Here is a 23,348-nt window from a genome sequence, read left to right as displayed (position 1 = left end):
TTCTTGCTTTATGTAATCGCAGTTTTGTGAGATTTGGCTGTTATTTCTAGCATGTAAATAGCCTGCTTGAGGGGGGGGGGCTTGAAATTTTTCAAACAATTTTTTTTCAGAATCATAATCTCCGTATTTTTTTACGCATTTCTAAAAAAAAAAAAAAAAAATTCCCGGAAAATATTTTAAAATGAAGAAATGGGGGGGGGGAATCGAAATTTGAATTTGAGATTTTTGAAATTTTTTTTCAGAATCGGAATCTCCATAGCCTAAAACGTGGGATTCCGTAAAAAAAAAAAAAAAAAAAAATAAGGGGGGAAAGATTCAGATTACATATTGTCCATCTTGACCGTATTACGTTTCGTACTTTCGTTTTCCTTTTGATTATTTCACGTGTTACTTCCGTTTATTTTTTACGCATTTTACTTTCGCTTTCTTTCAGCATTTCAAATTAAGATTTAACCGGAATTTCATGGAAAACGAGGTACTTTCTTTATAAGGTTTCTGACTTAGGTATAAGGCATATATATATATATATATATATATATATATATATGTGTCTCTGTGTCTGTGTTTGTCTCACACCACAGCTTGACAACCGGTGTCGGTGTGTTTACGTCCTTGCAACATAGTAGTTCGGCAAAAGAAGCGATAGAATAAGTACCAGGCTTTAAAAAAATATGTACTGGGGTCGATTCATCCGATTAAAAGGTCTTCAAGGCGATGCCCCAGCATGACCACGGTCTAATGAGTGAAGCAAGTAAAAGATACAGAGAAGGCTAACGATTTTGAGGGGAAAGGGTTAGTGGATATCATCGACCTTAGTACTTGACTGGTACTTTATTTTATCGGCCCCAAAGGATTAAAAGCAAAGATGATTCTTTGTAACGCGCCGGGTCTCAGAACGTCTAAACAAGAAAACACTCTACTTGGCGATTTGGGTTGGTAAAAATAGCAGTCAAATCTTTCACAAATTACACTCACTGTTCTTGTTTTTTTTAAGGGTCACATTAGTCCTGGAAAGTCTAAAGTGACGGAGTGGTCATACATCTGTTAGATCAAGGTTGACCAGTAAATGTTGTTGTTGTTGGCACTCCGTCGCTTACGACGTCGAGGGTTCCAGTTGATCCGATCAACGGAACAGCCTGCTCGTGAAATTAACGTGCAAGTGGCTGAGCAATCCACAGACACGTGTACCCTTAACGTAGTTCTCGGGGAGATTCAGCGTGACAAGGCTGACCCTTTGAATTACAGGCACAACAGAAACAGGAAGTGGGAGTGAGAGAAAGTTGTGGTGAAAGAGTACAACAGGGTTCGCCACCATCCCCTGCCGGAGCCTCGTGGAGCTTTTAGGTGTTTTCGCTCAATAAACACTCACAACGCCCGGTCTGGGAATCGAAACCGCGAGTCCGCTGCCCTAACCACTGGGCCATTGCGCATCCACATCAGTAAATAACCAACATCAACAACAACTGGAGTTTGAAAGATTTCGTTTTCTTAAATTTTAAAAGAAAATCCAGTTAAAAAGAAAAATGTTACAGAATATCCACAAATAAATAAACTGCTTCACTTTACCTGATGCATTATAATATTTGTATCGGGAATAAGATAATAACAGCCTTTCACAATCGTGGTTGGAATGGAACTCTTAGTATCAAGCGGAGTACTTCCACCCATACAAGCACATAGATCACAGATCTCGGATCCACAGGAGATGTCATCTCGAAGATAATGTTCCCGATTTATCTTCATCACACCTCCCTTCCTATTTTTCTTGAAAAATGTTTTTGTAGTGAGCATTATGAACCTATTACCATTACTAAATGTAAATCAATAAAGGATTAAACATGTGTACAATCGCGCACGTTAGTAATGTAATAAGGTGAATTTGAGATTGCACCGTCAACTTCCGGTACTAACAATAATATTTCCGTTTGGGTCATTTTAATTTTATTTTTAATTAATAATATAGTAAAATTCTGTAACAGTATTATTAATCGTAGAATTTAGAAGAAATATAACAACCAGAATCTGGTTAATACTTATTTTTCTTTCTTTGGTAATGTAACTCAATCTTAATATATTTAAGTATTAAATTCATTAGGAACTTTTTTGAAATACATCACCGGTTTACAAAATTAACTTATTTTTCGAACACCTTGTCTGTATTACTTTTTCGCTTTGTCTCGGGCACTGATCTTGTGCATATTTTTACAATGGAGAAGTTTGAGCTCAACACTTAAATTTAACAAAACACTTGTCTCTTACGCGGAGTTTCTACTGTTTACCGCAGTGACTTATATCTCATATTCGTACTAATTATGCGTAAGTTGATGGGTCTTTGAAGTTCAGTGATTTTGTTTTAGATTTTGTCGACAAAATATGAACCTTCGACCTTTCGTCTAGTAGACTGACGCCTTGTTTGTTGCACTGGAAAGCTAATGGTTTATTCGTAAACTATTTCCACAGTTTATATATCTAATATATATGCGCAAAAAAATTTTAAAAAAGGCGCAGGTGTGGCTGTGTGGTAAGTAGCTTGCTTACCAACCACATGGTTCCGGGTTCAGTCCCACTGCGTGGCACCTTGGGCAAGTGTCTTCTACTATAGTTTCGGGCTGACCAAAGCCTTGTGAGTGGATTTGGTAGAGGGAAACTGAAAGAAGCCCGTCGTATATATGTATGTGTGTGTGTGTCTGTGTTTGTCCCCCCAACATCGCTTGACAACGGATGCTGGTGTATTTACGTCCCCGTAACTTAGCGGTTCTGGAAAAGAGACCGATAGAATAAGTACTCGGCTTCCAAAGAATAAGTCCTGGGGTCGATTTGCTCGACTAAAGGCGGTGCTCCAGCATGGCCGCAGTCAAATGACTGAAACAAGTAAAAGAGTAAATGTAGATGGCTGAGTTAATAGGTTGCCGCATACTCTTGCACGTTGTACTCTATTAACGAAACTGTAGCAAGCATGTTCACAGTTTGGCTTATAAAAAACTAAAACTTCCTTTCTCTGAGCTTAGATTCGAAACCGAATCTAAGGACCCACATCGTCTGATCCACCACAGATGCGAAAGAAATTTCTTTGTCCTGTCAAAAGATGATGGATCGTTTCCCTTTGACCTCCGACCTCAGCCATGTCAGGTGAAGTTCAAATGGACAGGAGTTGACCTATTTAGGTACAATTTCTCCTGTGGTATGTCTGTCCTTCTAGCTGCCACGACTTGTTATAAATACAGTAATGGTTAAAGGGACAGACAGTCAAGCCAGAGATGCGCCACGAGATATTCAACATGAATGACCAACGCACACACAGACACAAAACATATACAGTTCTACCCTATCATATCCACAGATGTATCCTGTTGATTTCTTTGCCAGCTCGAAGCAGTTGGCAACGAATTGATGTAGTGAAAATTTGTGTATACCACAAGCAAATGAAAGCACCGTTTAAATAAATTATTTAAACTACAGACCGATGTTATTCCATTGTTTACTTTGAAGGCATCCACATGCCTATTGTATCTGTTACCTCAACATCTTTTGATACACCTTTCCACTACATTCGGTGACTCCATCAAAGAATCACAGCCTTCACATCACCCGGCAATGAATTAGAACTGGAAAATTCCTGCGATTAATTGGCACATAATGGCCCTCCCAGAACACGACCCAGCGGCAAACACATCCACGGTCAACATGGCATTCCAGGCGGCGATTACGTTAAGGATTCCGCCGTTTTGGACGCACGACCCTGCATTATGGTTTCACCATATAGAGGCCCAGTTTTCTTCCAACCGAATAATGAGCGATGCGTCTCGACTTACGCATGTGATTGGTTCCCTATCACCAGTGATCATGAACGTGGTCTGTGATCTCATTATGGCACCACCTGGTTCAGTGTCATATGACACTTTCAAAACTATCCTAATCAACAGAACTTCAGAGTCCCAACAAAAGCGACTCCACTAGCTCCTTACATTGGAAGAATTGGGTGATAGAATGCCTTCCCAGCTTCTACAATGAATGAAGCAGCTTCTTGGAGATGAGATCCTCTCTGAAAAGATTTTTAAGCAGCTTTTTCTCCAGTGTCTGTCCGCCAAGACACAGGTGGTCCTAGCTTCCATGCGAGAATCCACTTCCATTGAGGAACTAGCAGAGCTAGCTGACTAAAAATAGCTGAGGTACCACATAGATATTCAACGGTATCGACAGTGATGCCAGCTGTTCCCCTTACAAATCCTTTCCTTTCCGCGACCAGTACTTCCGAAATTTTGAACTTGTGCCCACTGATGACGCAGTAGGCAGCGCAGATACAGGCCCTATCGCTTGGTACACTGCGTCGAAGTAACAGCCAATTGCATCGATTTGGTAGATGGTCCTGAAGCCCAAGTGCCACCTGCAACTTGCATGAAACATGTTGGTACCACCGAAAGTTCGGAACATGGGTACAGAAATGCATGATCCCATGCTCGTTTTCAGCATCCAGTTTGGGAAACAACAACCAGGAATTAAACGCGATGGAAGTTCCACAAAGTCGCCTGTTTTTCATTTGTGATTGCATAACAGGCACATGTTTCCTTGTTGACACCAGCATGGAAGTCAGCATAATTACTGTTTCCAGCACTTCAGGCAAAAGAAAAGAGACACCAGTCTGTCTTCAGGCAGTCAACCACTCACCGATTCCAACCTATGGTGAACAGTCCCTAACGCTGAACTTAGGACTTTGCCACACCTTCCAGTGGGTATTTGTCATTGCTAAACTGCTGACCCCTATCTTAGGAGCTGATTTGCTGCATCATTTCGGTCTCCTGGTATCTCACTAATAATGCGACTAATTCATATTCAATAAAAAAAGCAAACTTTTTTTTGCTCAGAAGCAGTGTCAAGTATCTCACTTTTTGTATAATGTGATTATATATATAAAATTATACATATTTTGTATAATGTGTCTAATTCACATTCAGGAAAAAGGCAAAAAGCATATTCTAGATTTTATTTAAAATCTGGGAGGGAATTTTATAGATGCAAGGGGGACATGGAGAGAAGGACAAATTGCTAGGGGAGGTGGGGTAGTAAAAAGGTTAAGAACCACTGATCTAGAGAATGGTTCAGCACACCTCTAGGAGACAGAGTCAGAAAGCAAGAGAAACATAGTAAGGCTGATAAGTGGTGGAGATTCTTGTGAGACTGATGTTAGCAAGAAATATTAATTACTTTACAAGTTTAGAAAATCATTATCAATTGATGTTTTAACATGATCTTCTTCAAAAAAGTCACCTTGCACAGCAATACACCGGTTCTAACATTCCTGCCACTTTTGGAATCTAGCCTGGAAGTCATTTTGTGTAAGTGAGTTGAGGACCTTCTGTGATTCACTCTGGATTTTGACAATAGTGTTAAATAGTCACCATTGAGCTGCATTTTCATCTTGGGGAAGAGATGGAAGTCTGCAGGTGCTAAATCTGGCGAATAAGGTGGATGTGGAAGCAATACCATGTTGATTTTGGTGAGAAATTCATGAGTGAGGAGAACTTGGTGACAGGGTGCATTGTTGTCATGAAGAATCTAATTCTTTGCACTCCACAAATCCAGTCGTTTTTGCTGAATGTTCTCAAATGCAGATGATATCTGATTTAAAAAAAAAGAGGAGAGTGAAATTCTGGTGTGTTCTGTTGGAAGCATTTGAAGTCAATGAAGATACATTATTTTTCTGATCTGGTGACAAGATGAAATGTGTGTATTTTTATGATCCAAAGACGAAGGTCTACTCCAAGGTCTTAGAAGTTCAAGCATCAGTTATTGAAACAGAAAGGCATGATGACTTTTTTGCGGGGAATGACAAATATGTCATTCTTCTTGATTTTCTGGAGTGGTACATTGAGACACTGAAAAAGACGAGAGAAGTTCCTTAGAAGAGACCAGATGAAAATTTGAAAATAATCCACACATCTTTGGCAATAAATCAGCTAATCAGCTAATTGGGTTGGTCAGTGAGTGGATCACTATCCACTGTACAGCCTGGAACTTGTGCACTCCAGCTTCCAGTCTTCAGGGTCAAAGATTTCATGACACTGATGAGGTGAAAATGGCTGTGAAAAAGTGGATGCAACATTTGCACACCTGAATATTTTCATCCATCTTTACATTTTGAGTTCAAATTTCACCAAGCTTGAGTTTGCCTTTCATGCTTCCAGGGTTGATAAAATAAGTACCAGTTGAATACTGGGGTCGATATAACTTACTATCCCCCTTCCCTCGAAATTGCTAGCCTTGTGCCAAAATTTAAAACCAGTTTTCTTATTTTGGAGAGACTCTACTAATTTCTATCTGTTCTGGATTTCAGTCAGTTCTCCAGATATATGTAAACAATGCCACAGCTATGCAAAGCAGCATTGGTTTGATGTCATCCATATGTCACAGAAGAATACTGAATGAACTGATCAATGCTCATAGACATACTAGTCTTGACCAACCCATCTTATCCAATATACTTTTCCTCTTTCTTTTTAAATGAAAGTGTGTCATTTGAAAGAAATTTGGTTGTTAATTTTGCATGTCAAGTTCATTGACTTGTGTCATCCCTTACTTCATCTTTTATCTCTTTAACAACATAATAAATTACTTATGGTTCAAATTACTCATGAAAAAATTGACATTATTAAATTATATTACTAATATTTCACAAATTATTAATTCAATATAAACAGGCTTTTTAGCAAAATGCTTAATGGCATTTTGTTTGTTTTTACATTCTGAGTTCAAATTCCATCAAGGTTAACTTTGTCTTTCATCATTTTTGGGTTGATAAAATGAGTACCAGTTGAACTCCGGGGTTGAAGTAATTGACTTACTCCTACGAAATTGCTAGCCTTGTGCTAAAATTTGAAATCAATATTAACAAGTTGCCTTTCAAAACCATTAATTTTAAGATTAATAAAGAGATCATGCCAAGTTTTCTAAGGACTTTGATCTGGCTGGTGTAGATAAGAAAACAGACTGTATTGGTAAAGATATGTGAGAAGAACAGATGATACATGAGGTTAAAAATCAGTGCAGACTGTTAAGTAGATTGTATGTCTTTTAAACATATTGATGTCAATATAAATTTAGAAGAAATATGAAACATAATGAACTGTATGTAATAAATGATTTCAAATTTTGCACAAGGTCAACAGTTTTAAGGAGCAATGATGGTTGATTACATTGAGCTCAGTGCTCAAAAGGTACTTATCTTATTGACTCTGTAAAGGATGAAAGGCAAAGTTGACTTTGGCAGAATTTGAACTCAGAATGTAAAGAGCTGAATGAAATGCCACTAATCATTTCATGAAAGTGTTAACAATTCTGCCAGCTTGCCACCTTAGATTGTATGTAATAATCAAAGATATTAAGGCAGTGAGTTGACAGAATTATTAGCATGTCAGGCAAAATGTTTAGCGGCATTTCGTCCATCCCTATGTTCTGAGTTCAAATTCTACTGAGGTTGACTTTGCCTTTTATCCATTCAGGATCAATAAAATAAGCATTAGTCATGTACTAGGGTAGATGTAATTGACTTACCCTCCCATGAAATTGCTGGCCCTGTGCCAAAATTTGGAACCAATAATTAAAGATGTTCATTTATTCTATGCATTAATCTGATAAAAAGAAATACTTAACCTTCTTTTTATTGAGGTATCATTCAGGAAACTCTCAAATAATCCAAGGGCCAAAGTGAGCACACAGACTATTATCCTACAAAAATTAATGGCCTTCAAATTCTCCAAAACATGAAATAGCAGTATTGACTCTCTGCTATTCAGCTGCAGAATATATGTATCCAGTGTGGTAAAGATTTTCACATACAAGATCTCTAGACAGCATTCTCAATAAGACATGATGTTCATATATACCTAGCTGTCTCAGGTTTATTAACATTAATAACCTTCACCTGTTGGTTGACATTTTCCTACTCTGCTAAGCATTTTGTCTGATACATCAATGATTCTGCCAGTTCACCTACTAATGATAGTAATAACTTTTTTCTAAGAGAGGCACAAGGCCAGAAATTTTAGGAGGAGGGAGCCTAGTTGATTACAGTGAGCCTAATGCTCAACTGACACTTATTTTATCAACCTCAATAGATGAAAGGAAAACTTTCAGTGGCATTTGAATTTAGAACATAAATCTGGAAGAAATGTTCATAAAGCATTTTGTTTGGCATGATAATGATTCTAGCAACTCACTGCCTTAACAATAATAAGTCTTTCTACTATAGGCACAAGGCCTGAAATTTTGAAGAAAGAAGCTAGACGATTACCTCAATCCCAGTGTTCAACTGGTACTTATTTTATCAAACCCAAAAAGATAAAAGGTGAAGTCAACTTCAGTGGAATTTGAACTCAGAATGTAAAGATGGATGAAATGCTGCTAAGCATCTTGTGTAGTATATTAATGATTCTGCCAGCTCAGTGCCTTAATAATAATAATAATAATAATAATAATCCTTTCTACTGGAAGCGCAAGGCCTCAAATCTGTGGGAAGGGATTAAGTTGAGTACATCAACTTCAGTGCGTAACTGGTACTTATTTAATTGACCTTGAGAGGACGAAATGCAAAGTCGACCTCAGTAGAATTTGAACTCAGAACATAACGACAGACAAAAATACTGCTAAGCATTTTGCCTGGTGTACTAACAATCCTGCTAGCTTGCTGCCTTTTATAATAATAGTAATAATAATGATAATAATAATAACAATAATCCTTTCTACTGTAGGCACAAGGCCTGAAATTTGTGGGTGGGGGCGGGGGGCAGTTGATTAGATTGACTCCAGTACACAACTGGTACTTAATTTATCGACCCCCGGAAAGATGAAAGGCAAAGTTGACCATGGCGGAATTTGAACTCAGAACGTAAAGACAGACGAAACACTGCTAAGCATTTTGTTTGGTGTGCTAATGATTCTGTCAGCTCGCTGCCTTAATAACAGTAATAATAATAATATGACGATTGAACAACTATGATGATTTGAAGTGGGAAATACAAAGGTTGGGCTCAATGAGGAGAATAGACATGGTATCAATAGTAACTGGCACACTTGGAAGTATCAGCACCCAACTACCATCATGGCTCAAAAAGATTGGTACAAATGCAAAGGTAGAACACCTACAAAAATTAGCATTGCTTGGAACTGCAAGAATTCTTTGCAGTGTTCTTGAAGCATGTGCCATCTTAGTCTACTGGCTGTGGACAGCTGACACTTTCCATCATACCCAACAAAATAAGCTGTGAGTTTGCATCAAATAATAATAATAACAAGCATGATAGAGCTTCACAGTATATTCAGGGGGTAATTTGCAAAGACCTCGACCTGCCCCATGATAAAAACTGGTGGGAACACAAGCCACTTCCGGTGTTTGAAAACGTTCATATCTCACTCCTGTGGAGCTTTACTGTTCAAACTGACAGAAAGATAGATGCAAATAGACTGCACATTATAGTGAAGGATTTCAGACAAAAATCATGCCTCCTCATCAATATGACTGTCCCAATTAATATAAATGTGCCTGTCAAGGCCTACCAAAAACTGAGCAAGTATAAAGATATTGAAATAGAAATTGGCAAAATGTGGAACCTCAAGACTAATATCTGTTGTCATAGGTGTGCTAGTAATAATAGCAAAAGGAGGTGATTGCTATATATCCCAGATACCTGGAAATTCAAAAATGTAAGAAATTAAAAAAATAGTGCTATGGGAAACTGCTCATATCCTAAGGAAAATATTGTCTATGTAATCCCCAAAACATTTTAATCTGTAAACAGTATCAAAATACTTTTAAATGTGATCGTTGCCAGTGCCCCTGGACTGGCTCTTGTGCGGGTGGCACATAAAATACACCATTTTGAGCATGGCCGTTGCCAGTACCGCCTGACTGGCCTTCCTGCAGGTGACACGTAAAAGCACTCACTACACTCTCTGAGTGGTTGGTGTTAGGAAGGGCATCCAGCTGTAGAAACTCTGCCAAATCAGATTGGAGCCTGGTGTTGCCATCCGGTTTCACCAGTCCTCAGTCAAATCGTCCAACCCATGCTAGCATGGAAAGCGGACGTTAAACGATGATGATGATGATGATGATAGCAAACACCTTTTACTGTCATCTTTAACATCACACAATCATCTTATAATCAAATTACTTTTAGAACAAACTTCTAACTTTCTTATATTTTTATAGACATTCTCTAGAAAAATAATTTGTGCAAAACCAAAAATATGGCACCCTAGTCATAACACGAATTCGAACTTATAACTTGTTGTCTCTTGAGGTCTCTGTCACCATGTTGAATGTAGATCTTTTTTCACCACCACCACTCACTGATATTGTCATGTAATTTAGAGTTAGTTTAGAGTTAGCTCCCTTTATTTTTATATTGCACAACTTGTTTTCGTCTTCTTATGATCTCAACAGAAAAACAATTCATCCTACGATAAACAGGTAAGAATTTTGACACTTCCATTTCTTCTTCACCATTCTAGTTAGCCTTATCTATTACCTCTAAAAACAAGCAAACAAACGAAACAAAACAAACTATTACTACAATATGATTATCGAAACCCACGTTTTCTTTTTCTTTTTACGTGACCTCTGTATAAAATATCTTGCAAGTCACTTAGAAATAGTTGACATCTTCCCCGTCACATCTACGAAGAAAATCCATTTAAATGAAATATAATGTAAATATTCTTACTTTTTTCTTAACGTTGTTACGGCTGGAATAAATCGTTTCCTACTGCTCTTCAATAAGATCACTCAAATGGAACATTATCATATTCCTTTCAGCACTATAATCCGCTTCAAATACTAAAATGTATTATGAAGAATTATTAACATTATGTATGTATTTTTTTTTATATCTATCTTCCTGTATAGATAATTTCTTCGATAAATAAATTTTATAGCTATTTTAAAAAGCTGGTCCTTATTAACGAGATGAATTATCATTATTATTTTCGTCGAAGTCGACTTCGCCTTTCATCCCTTCGAGATCGATAAAATAGGTATCAGTTGAGCACTGGAGTCGATGCAATCGACTAGCTCACCCCCTGTACTTATAGTAGAAAGGATAACAGCATTCCTTCCGGCTCTTCATGTTCTGAGTTCAAATGTCACCGAGGTCGACCTTACCCTTCATCCTTTCGGGGTCGATGAAGTAAGTACCAGCCGTTGAAGTCAGCTAGACCTCTTCGCCTAAAATTTCAGGTTTTATGCTTATAGCAGAAAGGATTATTAACTTTTTTATTTCTTTCATAAAATGTACAATGATGGTCTAAGTTCATCTATTATGTGATACCACTATATAATATGGTCTATAGGAGTTTATGACGCAAATATTATATACGACAATTGTGAGGGCAATACCTGTGTTTGCTAGTCTACATGCTTTTATTCTTTTACTTGTCAGTTGACTGCAGCCTTGCTGGAGCACCGCCTTAAAAGTTTTTAGTCAAAGAAATCGAACCCTATGGCTTATTCTTTGTAAGCCTAGTACTTATTTTATCGGTGTCTTATGTCGAACTGCTATGTTACGACTACATAAACACACCAACATCGGTTGTCAAACAATGGTGGGGGAACAAACAGACACAAAGGCATGCATATATATATATATATAATAATTATATACATAATTATAACAAGGGCTTGGCTTGCGCCTCACCATGCACTGACAGTAAGCTTCATTTCTCCCTCTGACCAAGGTTTTAGCTGGTCAGCCAGACTTCACTGAGTTGTCACTGAAGTGACTGAACTATCTTTTTGCTTGGGGTTTATGCTTTTATAACTATCCAGAAGGATAGACATATACTCTTTTACTTGTTTCAGTCATTTGACTGTGGCCATGCTGGAGCACCGCCTTTAGTCGAGCAAATCGACCCCAGGACTTATTCTTTGGAAGCCTAGTACTTATTCTAGCGGTAACTTTTGCCAAATCACTAATAAGTTACGGGGTCGTAAACACAACAGCATCCGTTGTCAAGCGATGTTGGGGGGGACAAACACAGACACACAAACATATACATACACATACATATATATATACATATATACGACGGGCTTCTTTCAGTTTCCGTCTCCCAAATCCACTCACAAGGCTTTGGTTGACCCGAGACTATCATAGAAGACACTTGCCCAAGGTGCCACGCCGTGGGACTGAACCCGGAACCATGTGGTTGGTAAGCAAGCTACTTACCGCACAGCCACTCCTGCGCCTATTGAGAACAATAGATTTAGTTGGTGGTCTTGTGATATCTCAATTCTAGCTTTTGGTGAAGTAGAAGAGGTTATGAGGGTCAAGTGGTGAAGACATTATTTCGGCCTAGCTAAAGGCAATCTGGCAAATGTAAAACTGCTGTCAGAGAAAAACCATTGTTCTACCGTAACAAAAATTCTGTTGAACTGTTAATTTAAATTTGTTTAAGATGGATCGAATCCACTTCATGCTTGCAAGATTCACTATATATATATATATATAAGAGGATAATTTTATAACTTCGTTAAACCGAAAAGCAGTTTTGTTAAACCGAAGAACAAAATAAAAAATAAAAATAGCACTGCAGCTGGAAGTGCTCAGGTGACACCGAAGCGAAAGGAGAAATAAATTGATAGATATAATGAATAAACACTTCAATCGGTCAAAACAACTTTATATCATTCCCAAATTATCAAAAATCGAATATTAATATATATTAAAACAATAGGGCATCCAATGGTAAAACCCAACAGTATGAAATATACACTTATACACGAATAAAAGGTGATAAAACCTAAAAGGGTAATACGAGTGAAGTTGAATGAAGAAAAATATATAGTTGAAACGACCGTAGAGATGGGCTTGAATGGATTCTGTCCTGGTTACCTTTCACTTTATTTTTTATATTTATACTCTTGTATTTTTATATATTTATATTATTCTAGCTCCATTGCCCTAAATTTTTAGTCGCCTTTATTATGCTTTAATTTATTCCAGATATTTTTCTTCATCCGACTTCACTCGTGTTACTCTTTTAGGTTTTATCACCTTTTATTCGTGTATAAGTGTATATTTCATACTGTTGGGTTTAACCATTGGGTTCCCTATTGTTTAATATATATTTATATTTGATTTTTGATAATTTGGGAATGATATAAAGTTGCTTTGACCGATTGGAGTGTTTATTCATTATACCTTTCAATTTATATATATATATATATATATATATATATATATATATATGTATATATGCATGTGTGTGTATGTATGTATGTATGTGTGTATATATGTATGTATATATGTATATGTGTATCTATGTATATATATATATATATCATCATCATCATCGTTTAACGTCCGCTTTCCATGCTAGCATGGGTTGGACGATTTGACTGAGGACTGGTGAAACCGGATGGCAACACCAGGCTCCAATCTAATTTGGCAGAGTTTCTACAGCTGGATGCCCTTCCTAACGCCAACCACTCAGAGAGTGTAGTGGGTGCTTTTACGTGTCACCCGCACGAAAACGGCCACGCTCGAAATGGTGTCTTTTATGTGCCACCCGCACAAGCCAGTCCAGGGGCACTGGCAACGATCTCACTCGAAAATCCTACGGGACCCAGTCAGGCGGTACTGGCAATGGCCACGCTCAAAATGGTGCATCTCATGTGCCACCCGCACAAAAGCCAGTCCAGGGGCACTGGCAACGATCTTACTTGGCTTGCCGGGTCTTCTCACGCACAGCACATTTCCAAAGGTCTCAGTCAGTAGTCATCGCCTCGGTGAGGCCCAATGTACGAAGGTCTTGCCTCACCACCTCAGCCCAGGTCTTCCTGGGCCTACCTCTTCCACGGGTTCCCTCAACTGTTAGGGTGTGGCACTTTTTCACGCAGCTATCCTCATCCATTCTCACCACATGTCCATACCAGCGCAATCGTCTCTCTTGCACACCACAACTGATGCTTCTAATGTTCAGCTTTTCTCTCAAGATACTTACACTCTGACGGGTATTCACATTGACATTACACATCCAACGGAGCATACTGGCTTCATTCCTTGCGAGCTTACGTATGTCCTCAGCAGTTACAGCCCATGTTTCACTGCCATGTAGCATGGCTGTTCGTACGCATGCGTCATACATATATGTATATATGCATATGTGTATATACATATGTATGTATATATGCATGTGTCTATATGTATATATGCATGTGTGTCTATATGTATATATGTGGGAGAATATACGAAAAAACAACAACAGATGAGGACAGGTGGTGTAAATAACAAAAGGATGTATTAGTATGACGCTCGGGAATACGGAAAGTCTTTGACGTTTCGAGCTACGCTCGTCAACAGAAAGAATACGGAGACAAGGAGAAAAACACGGAGAAAAAAAAATTGAATAGTGTTCAGTCAATGGTCAATCATAATAATGGCTTATCATAATATATGCATGTGTATGTATATATATATATATATGTATATCCTGGTGTATGTCCTGGTGTCACATGAAAGGCACTTGTGTTGGTGCCACGTAGAAAGTGCCAGTGCTGCTGCCATGTAAAAAATACCTGTGCTGATTTCACATATAATGCACTGGTGTAGGTACCATGTAAAAAGTACCCAGTACACTGTAGAGTATTGTCATTAGGATGGGCACCCAGCCATAGAAACCATGCCAGAACAGACAATGGAAGCCTGATGATGATATCTGCTTGATTAGGGTTGTCTAAGGCCTAAACAACTTCATTTAGTTTTTATTTTACTTGTGGGAGAATATTCAGTGTCAGGCAAATGAAAACTGAAGTTGCAGTCTTCAACTTATTTACGTAACCAATAAACTGTCTTGCACATTGAAGGAAAATATTTCATTGGCTAATGATGATTTCATTTAAACATTTACGATATGAGCTGCTGAATGTAATCTGATCAACGAAGGTCAGTTTTTAAATTAGTAACGTAGAACATTTGTGTCATTTTTAAGTTTAGAAAACAGTCTAAATAGCCTTGTGAGTCATTAAATTGCTCGAGTCAGAAACAGCTTGGACACTCAAACAGCTATAAATGGAAGATATTTTCCTATCAGGGCTACAATTTGCTGTACACCTACCTCTTTAATTGCTGTTTGCTAGTACTGGGTAAATACTATGTAATCTTTAGCTGGTGATGGAAAGAGAATCACTAAGTCATTTTAACTTTTGTAATGTATGCCTGATATTTTTTTTTTAATGTATGTATTTGTTTATTGTAAGTGAATGGAAATTAAATAACATTTAGGTTTCTATGGTTACTGAATAAGTAAAATGTTAGAGTAAGATTTTTGGTTTGTGAGCACACACACACACACACACACACACACGTGTACTGTTTATGTATCTAAATATTCAATGAATATATGTGCTTATATAGTGAATGCGTGTGTATGTATGGAATTAAGTTATATAAGTGGGTTGACAGGGACTGGCGAGACAATTTTACAGAATGGACTGGATACTCTCTATGCAGTACCAGCAGTAGTGAGGTCACCAAGTAATAAGCAGGACAAGGTCCTTCAGCTGGGGGGGGGAGTAATATTGAGGGACAGAAAGACATGGCTACCTCAGATGGAGAGAGAGAGATGGTGAAGATGTGACAGGAGGGGGAAAAGGCTGAGAATTGGAGAAGCTAGGTGGCATATGTGAGGGACAATGGAGGGGAGGGAGAAACTGGTGGTGAGCATGGGTGGGTTGTGGGGCAGGGAGGCATTCATGGACATGGATTTTACACTGGTAGATCTTCTCAAGCAGAAGATATATATATATATATATACACACACACACACACACATATAAGGTTAAATTGTGTGTATGTATATATACGAAACTAAATTATTTATATATATACATATATATATATATATATATATATATATATATATATATATATATATATATATATATATATATATTTTTATATAAGGGCATTATTCTGTAGTAATGCCCTTATATAACTATAAATAATATTCTTGGGAATAAACAATGATGCTTTTTTTCCCTTATGAAATTTTTTACACACAATCTTCCTGATAAAATTCTTGTAAAAGATTTTTATCCCATTATTGAATTAATTAAATATATATATATATATATATAAGTAAATTATATGCATGCATGTATGTTTGAACATAATTTAATTGTATATTTTATATATATATAAATATAATTTTATTTTTTACTCTTGTTTCAGTTATGCATCAGAAATATTCTCAGTTGTTTTAGCTGTGGCTCACATTCCATCATGTTGTGCAGAGGTCTCCATTCTGTAGTCCAAAATTTAAAGAACTATACTTTAAGTAAATCTTTAATTTCCAATGGCAGAAGTCTTCCTTGTCTTTTGAAGACCCCTGCTACTGGTTATCGTCACTTTGTCACTTCCAGATCAAGAGAGAAAAATAGAATCCTGGTGAAAAAGAGTTTCTGGAGACAGAGGTCTGTTGCTGGAACAGCAGTTGGAATTGTGGTTTCATCAATTTATTATATGTCGCTTGATGAACCAGACAGACGGAAAATTAGGGTGTCGTTAGGTGCCTTTCAACGCCTCCTTAGGTATGTTTCATTATATGTATTACTGTCTTTTTTTTTCTAAATTTTCAAATTAATATTTGAAACAGTGGATTATCATCTTCATCATCATCATCATTTAATGTTTGTTTTCCAAGCTAGCATGCATTAGATGATTCAACAAGAGCTGGAGAACCCAAGAATTGCATCAAGCTCCAGTGTCTTCTTTGGCATGGTTTCTATAGCTGGATGCCCTTCCAAATACCAAACATTGGTTCATAGTTTAAGTCCTGTTGAAGGCAATTTTGTTTTTCCTCACCACCAATATTATTAAATGTCTGTGTTTCATGTTGGCATGGGTTGGATGGTATGAGAAGATCTAATGGGTCCAAGGAATACAGTTAGTTGCCGTTGGCACTGATTTGGCCTGGCACCCACTCTGAGCAGCCTCAAATTAGAGGACTCCAAACCTAGTTGGGTGAAGTTTTAAGTTTTAAATTAGTCTACCCAGGTCATATTTTTGCTGTAAGATCTGCAACACATATCTTGGAATATTCAATTCTAGTAAATTAGCTGAAACCTAAATGTTTGGATCTTAATTTTTTCTTTTCAAGAAACATACCAACTTTTCTAAGGAATATTTTTTTTTCTATTTAGCAAAGGACATTATAACTTTCTTAGGATTAAAATGTTATTTCATATCTAAAATCAAAATTTTAAATCTATGTTTAAGTTCTTTACTTTGTATCTTGGAAGAGTCATTATGCCAATAAGAAACACTCACACACCGATTCAATTGCATTTCTCTTTATATAAAAAAAGAAGTGAAATAGAGCCAATGCATGTATTTCTAATAGGCATAATAACCCTCCCAGTGTACAATAGAATTTGTTTCAACATACCATTTCACATCAAGAATCTTGCAAATCAAATACAAAAATGAGACATTCTTTATTGTTTTTTTTTTATATATTCAGTTACTGATTTGTTGCTATTTTTTTCTTATTCCAGATCTATTTACGTTGGGGCCCAAATATCTTTTCTATATACTTGGAGATTGTATGGGTTAGATCCAGACAGTGATGAATACAGAGAAGCCATGAAATATTGCCATCAAAAAGCAGCAGAATGTCTTAAAGATGGTTGCTTGCAGAATGGTGGCGTCTATGTGAAACTTGGTCAAGGTCTGGTATCGTTGAACCATCTGTTACCCACTGAATATATCACTGTATTAAGTTCCCTTCAGGATAGAGCATTGTACAGAGGTGTTAATGAGGTAAGCACAAGACTAGCTGAAATAAATGTTCTATACAACATATTGAAGCTGACACATAAGTAGGTCGGTAGATCATGAGCTGGAAGCATTTACCAGTATCTTATTTGATAGAATTCTTCACAATATTTGTTCCGTTTCTGCAGTCTTAGTTCAAAATTCCACAAAGGTCAACTTTGCCTTTTGTTCTTTTTGAGGTTGATAAAAAAAGGACCAATGCAGTGTGTTGGGTTGGGCAAAACCTTTTTGCATCTGTTCCAAGGCTTTGCTTTCTAACAGTAACACTGGTGCCAAGCTGAATTGGCCCAAGTTGACAGCCTTTCTCTGGGATAGAAATTGGTGATATTGAGAGGAGAGACTTGTATACATGGGCAACTATCAGTCTTCTTCAAAAAATCTTGCCCATGTCTACAAATGCATGGTTAACATTAACTGACAGAGACCCCATGATTTCTATTACACTGACACCTTTAACAAGTGTCTCCTACTATAACTCAAAGCCAAGGAAAGACTTCTGAATAGATTTGGATGATAGAAACTGAAAGCAGCCTGCATATATATATAGAGAGAGTGACCACCATCATATATATATATATATATATATATATATATATATATATATATAGATATAATTTTCCAATGGACCAGTCACTGGATAAGTTTGGCACAGAAATGTTGACATAGAGTGGTGAATAAATCGATATATCGAGTTTGAAGTCTCTGTCTCTTTTGAATATACAAATTTAAAAGTTAAAAACCTGATTATATATATATATATATATATATATATATATATATATATATATATATATATAATATATATATATATATATATATATATATATATATAATATATATATATATATATATATATAAATATATATATATATATATAACAACTGTTTTCCATGATGGCATAGGTGGACGATTTGACTGGGGGATGGCAAGCCAGGAGGCCGCACCAGGCTCCAATCTGATCTGACAATGTTTCTACAGCTGGATGCCCTTCCTAATGCCAATCACTCCAAGAGTGTAATGGGTGTTTTTTATGTGCCACCGGCATGGGAGCCAGTAAGGTGGCACTATCATTGGCCATGTTTGGATGGTACTTTTTACATGCTACCAGCACAGGAGACAGTTGGGGTAGGGGGGAGCTGGCATGAACCACGTTCGGATGGTGCTTTCTACGTGTCACTAGCATGGGGAGTCAGTCAAGCGGCTCTGGCAGTGACCCATGCATGAACGGTGTTTATTGCATGCCACCAGCACTGGCATTGGCCACAACTATAATTTCCATTTGATTGTAATTTGATTTGATTTTGATTTACTTGACTCAATAGGTCTCCTCAAGTATGGCATGTCGCTCGACGATCAAAGGTACTTTTTAAGTGGGCTGGTTATGTGACACTGGTGTAGGCTACAGCTGTGATCTCACTTTCCTTGCTGGGTCTTCTCAATCACAGTATATCTCCAGAGGTCTAGGTCTTTCGTCATTGCCTCTGTGAGGCCCATCGTTCGAAGGTCATGCTTCACCACCTCATCCCATGTCTTCCTGGGTCTCCCTCTTCCATGGGTTCCTTCCACTCCTCATCCATATGTAGCACGTGACCATACCAGCGCAGTTGTTTCTCTTGCATACCACATCTGATGCTTCTTATGTCCAATATTTCTCTCGGGGCGCTTACCCTCTGTCGTGTGTGCACACTGACATTACACATCCAGCGGATCATACTAGCTTCGTTTCTTTCGAGCCTACACATGTCTTTAGCAGTCGTGGCCCATGTTTCACTGCCATGTAGCATGGCAGTTTGCACACATGCATTGTACATTCTACCTATATATATATAGGGTTCTTTAGCTTCCAAAGCCTTCTTTTTTGGATTGGCCTGCTTCTTGGCATCCTTCTGGCCTCGAGTCTAAAGTCACTAATACCTAGTCTATGCTGGGGTGGCACATTCTTCACCAGGGAGGGTCTTTGTATTTAAGAGCAACCTTGCATCCTGCTGTCTGGTAAGGAGGAAATCAATCTGGCTAGCAGAGTCGCCTGATTGATAGGTTACCAGGTGGTTGTCTGGCTTCCTGAAGTTAGTGTTGCAGATTAATAGGTTGCATGCATCACAGAACTCCAGTAGCCTAGTTCCCACTTTGTTTCGGGAACCAATTCCCTGGCCTCCATGAACACCATGGAAGATACTGGGTTGCCGTCTGACATGCCCATTAAAATCTCCAGCTGCAAAGATAAGGTCGTTGCCACTCGTCTTTGAGGTGGCCTGTAGAAGGGTGTCATAAAAGTGGTCCTTCTGATTGTTTGGTAGCTATACTATTCTGCAGGACTAGCCTGAGCGTAAGCACTCTATCGCATACCCTGACTACCTCTATGACCTTATTGTTGAAGCATCTCTACAATCTTACTAGACTTACCTTTCAGTGTACCTACATTGACAGTGCCAACTCTAAAAACAAGGAAAGGAATGTGGGAGGAGGCACAGGGAGGGGAGTTGTTATTTAGTGCCTGTTTGTTTGATAGACATGCTGCATCTGTTCTCACTTTTGACCTGTCATCATTCAAACATTCAAGCGTATTAAAATTGTTGTCCCTGCTGGGGGTACGAGTCGGTGTTAGCGGTGTTGTAAGTTTAAGCATTATGGACATCATAAAAATGTAAATTTAAGCATTACTGGAGTTGCAGATATAAGTAAGTAAATCAATAAAGATAGATAAAGGAGGAGGAGAAGAAGAAGGAGGAGAGAGAGAGAGAGAGGAGAAGAATATGAATATCAATATTCCAATGTTAGATTACGTAGGTGTATTATATATATATATATATATATATATATATATATATATATATATACACACATATACAAGGAAGTACTGGAAAGTTCCTGGTTTTGGGTAAAAGAAAATACAGGAGGATCAGTTAACTATGATTTTATTTAATATATTCCCTTCTCAGATTCACACACTTATTGCAGTGACCTTTCAGTTTTTCTAAACTCTGTAAAATGGGGAAATATTACCTTGCTAGGAAATAGGTCAGGGTTGATGATAGGAATGGGTATCTGGCCATAGAAAATCTGCCTCTATAAATTTTGTCTGACTCATGGAAGTATGGAAAAGAGGACATTAAAACAAACAATGATTTAGCATTTCTTACACTATCTTGAAACATTCTATAAGAATTATTCAGACAAATAATATTTCTTTTAAGACAAAGCTTAAGTTTACATTATTATCATCTTCAACATAACCCTGTTTCAGTTGCTATTGTTACTTAACTTTATCTGATTACATTCTAGTTTTGTATGTAACAAAACTTTGATACTCATTTTTATTTCAGATCGAGCAATTATTTAAAGAAGATTTTAATGCAAGTCCTTACACCATGTTCAAATATTTTGAAAAGACACCTATTGCAGCTGCCAGTTTGGCTCAAGTACACAAAGCCATAACACACTCAGGGGAAGAAGTTGCAGTTAAGGTATATTTATATAAATTCATAAACATAATTAAGGGATCAGCAACAGTTGCTTCACCACATACCGAAGTTCAGAAATAGCAGCTAAAGTGCTGAAACTCCAACAGATAGCAATACTTGTTACTCACAAAGGCAAAACAAGAAGAAAAACCATGGTTAGTTTCGTTATTTTTTCTTCTTGTTTTGCCTTTGTGAGTTACAAGTATTGCTATCTGTTGGAGTTTCAGCACTTTAGCTGCTATTTCTGGACTTCAGTATGTGGTGAAGCAACTGTTGCTGATCCCTTAATTATGTTTATAAATGTATAAGAACTTTTAAATAAGTTCTTCACCGATAATGGTGTTTACATACCGAAGGACTTGGTAAAAATTATTAATTATTAATTTATTAATAAATTAATAAATTGATAATCCTTTACCCTTTTATTTGTAATATTTCTATAAATTGTTTATAACCCTTTTGATACCCAGTCGCTCAAGAGTGCTTCTGGTTCTATGGTACAAACTGCTTGTTTTAAAGTAATTTAAATGAAATCTCCCATCAAAATTTCATGTTAAATTTATGTTTCAAACACCAGCTTAATAACGACAAAGATTTTTTAGTAAATTCTTCATTGTCTTCAAAATTAATAAAAACTAGTGGAGTGTATTTCAACAGAAATATGGTAACAAAAGAGTTAAACAAGTGATAAATACATTATAATATATTATATGTATATATTATACCGGTAGTGTTTGTATTGAAATTTTTGTTTTATTTTAATTCATTGCTTACACAGAGGTTAAGCCCTTTTTGATACCAAGTCGTTCAAGATGTCATCTGGTTCTATGATATAAACTTCCTGTTTCAAAGTAATCTAAATTAAATTTTCTGTCAAAATTTCATGTTCCAAACACCAGATTAATAATGACAAAGGTATTTTACAAAATTCTTCATTATTTTTCAAAATTAATTAAAACTAAAGGAGTGTAATTTCAAGTAAAGTATGTTAATGAAACAGTTAAGGCTCTTACGTTTTCTCAAACCAAATTATTTGATATAGCTATTACTGTTCACATGTAGGGGCAGGCATTACTGTGTGGTTAAGAAGCTTGCTTTGTAATCAAATGGTTTTGGATTCAGTTCTACTGCATAGTACCTTTGGCGAGTGTCTTCTATGGACTTGGGCTGATCAATGCCTTGTGAGTGAATTTGGCAAATGAAAACTGTGTGGAAGCCTGTTGTGTGTCTTTATATCTGTGTTTGTTCTGCTACACTCTTTGACAACTGGTGTTGGTTTGCTTATATTACCTGTAGCCTAGTAGCTTGGCAAAAAAGATTGATAGAATAAGTACTATACTTTAAAAAACTCAGAAAAAAATTTAAGTACTGAGGGTCCATTTGTTCAGCTAAAACCTCTCAAGGTAGTGCCCTAGCATGGCCACATTCCAATGACTAAAATAAAAGATAAGAAATGTAAGCTATTATCAAATTAGTGCTAACCTGTGGTGACATTAATTATTTAATCATGGTTATCTACAAGTATGTGTGTGTGTGTGTGTGTGTGTGTGTGAGGTGATACATTGCCTTGTTTGGTTGGTTAAAATTGTTGACATCACATTTTCATTCATCATCATCATCATCATCGTTTAACGTCCGCTTTCCATGCTAGCATGGGTTGGACGATTTGACTGAGGACTGGTGAAACCGGATGGCAACACCAGGCTCCAGTCTGATTTGGCAGAGTTTCTACAGCTGGATGCCCTTCCTAACGCCAACCACTCAGAGAGTGTAGTGGGTGGTTTTACGTGTCACCCGCACGAAAACGGCCACGCTCGAAATGGTGTCTTTTATGTGCCACCCGCACAAGCCAGTCCAGGGGCACTGGCAACGATCTCGCTCTGCTATATATAAAAAAAACGAAACAAAACAAAAAAAAAACAAGCAAAATCTCTTTAATTCTGATGAGAGACAACTACAATTAAATAAAGGTTTGGCATGATTAACAAAATCATTTGGATATTATTTCAGGAATGTGTTGGGATAAGCAAATTTGAAAAACTGGTTTTAGTTACATGATATT

The 23,348-nt window shown here is 37.2% G+C and overlaps 2 protein-coding genes and 1 long non-coding RNA gene across 4 annotated transcripts in view; 1 reads left to right on the top strand and 2 right to left on the bottom strand.

The window, feature by feature from the left end:
• Positions 1-1,870, bottom strand: part of LOC106881652 (exosome complex exonuclease RRP44) — a 33,949-nt gene extending 32,079 nt beyond the window's left edge. Inside the window, exon 1 of the mRNA XM_014932116.3 lies at positions 1,567-1,870. Within this exon, the coding sequence (XP_014787602.1) occupies positions 1,567-1,791 (225 nt within the window). The 5' untranslated portion in view covers positions 1,792-1,870. The remainder of the gene's footprint in view (positions 1-1,566) is intronic.
• Positions 1,871-4,966: 3,096 nt separating this feature from the next.
• Positions 4,967-11,234, bottom strand: LOC149134190 (uncharacterized). The gene is made up of 2 exons (XR_016243189.1): positions 10,716-11,234; positions 4,967-5,873 (listed from the first exon to the last, which is right to left on the bottom strand). It is a non-coding gene; the product is annotated as an uncharacterized LOC149134190 (long non-coding RNA).
• LOC106881654 (putative aarF domain-containing protein kinase 5) overlaps positions 10,400-23,348 on the top strand; it is a 29,521-nt gene continuing 16,572 nt past the window's right edge. The window contains exons 1-4 of one of the 2 annotated variants that reach the window (XM_014932119.3): positions 10,400-10,462; positions 16,221-16,579; positions 17,546-17,810; positions 21,149-21,289. In XM_014932119.3, coding sequence (XP_014787605.1) covers positions 16,272-16,579; positions 17,546-17,810; positions 21,149-21,289 — 714 coding nt within the window. In that variant the 5' untranslated portion in view covers positions 10,400-10,462; positions 16,221-16,271. Of the gene's footprint in view, positions 10,463-10,680; positions 10,702-16,220; positions 16,580-17,545; positions 17,811-21,148; positions 21,290-23,348 lie in introns of those variants that run through there. The other variant, XM_089357702.1, reaches the window with a different exon arrangement.

This window comes from Octopus bimaculoides, chromosome 9 (genome assembly GCF_046866305.1).
Source record: "Octopus bimaculoides isolate indiv1 chromosome 9, ASM4686630v1, whole genome shotgun sequence".
In the NCBI taxonomy this organism is placed as follows: Eukaryota; Metazoa; Mollusca; class Cephalopoda; order Octopoda; family Octopodidae; genus Octopus; species Octopus bimaculoides.
The sequence above is the reverse complement of the archived record's forward strand: the minus strand, read 5'-3'. Positions and strand labels throughout refer to the sequence as shown.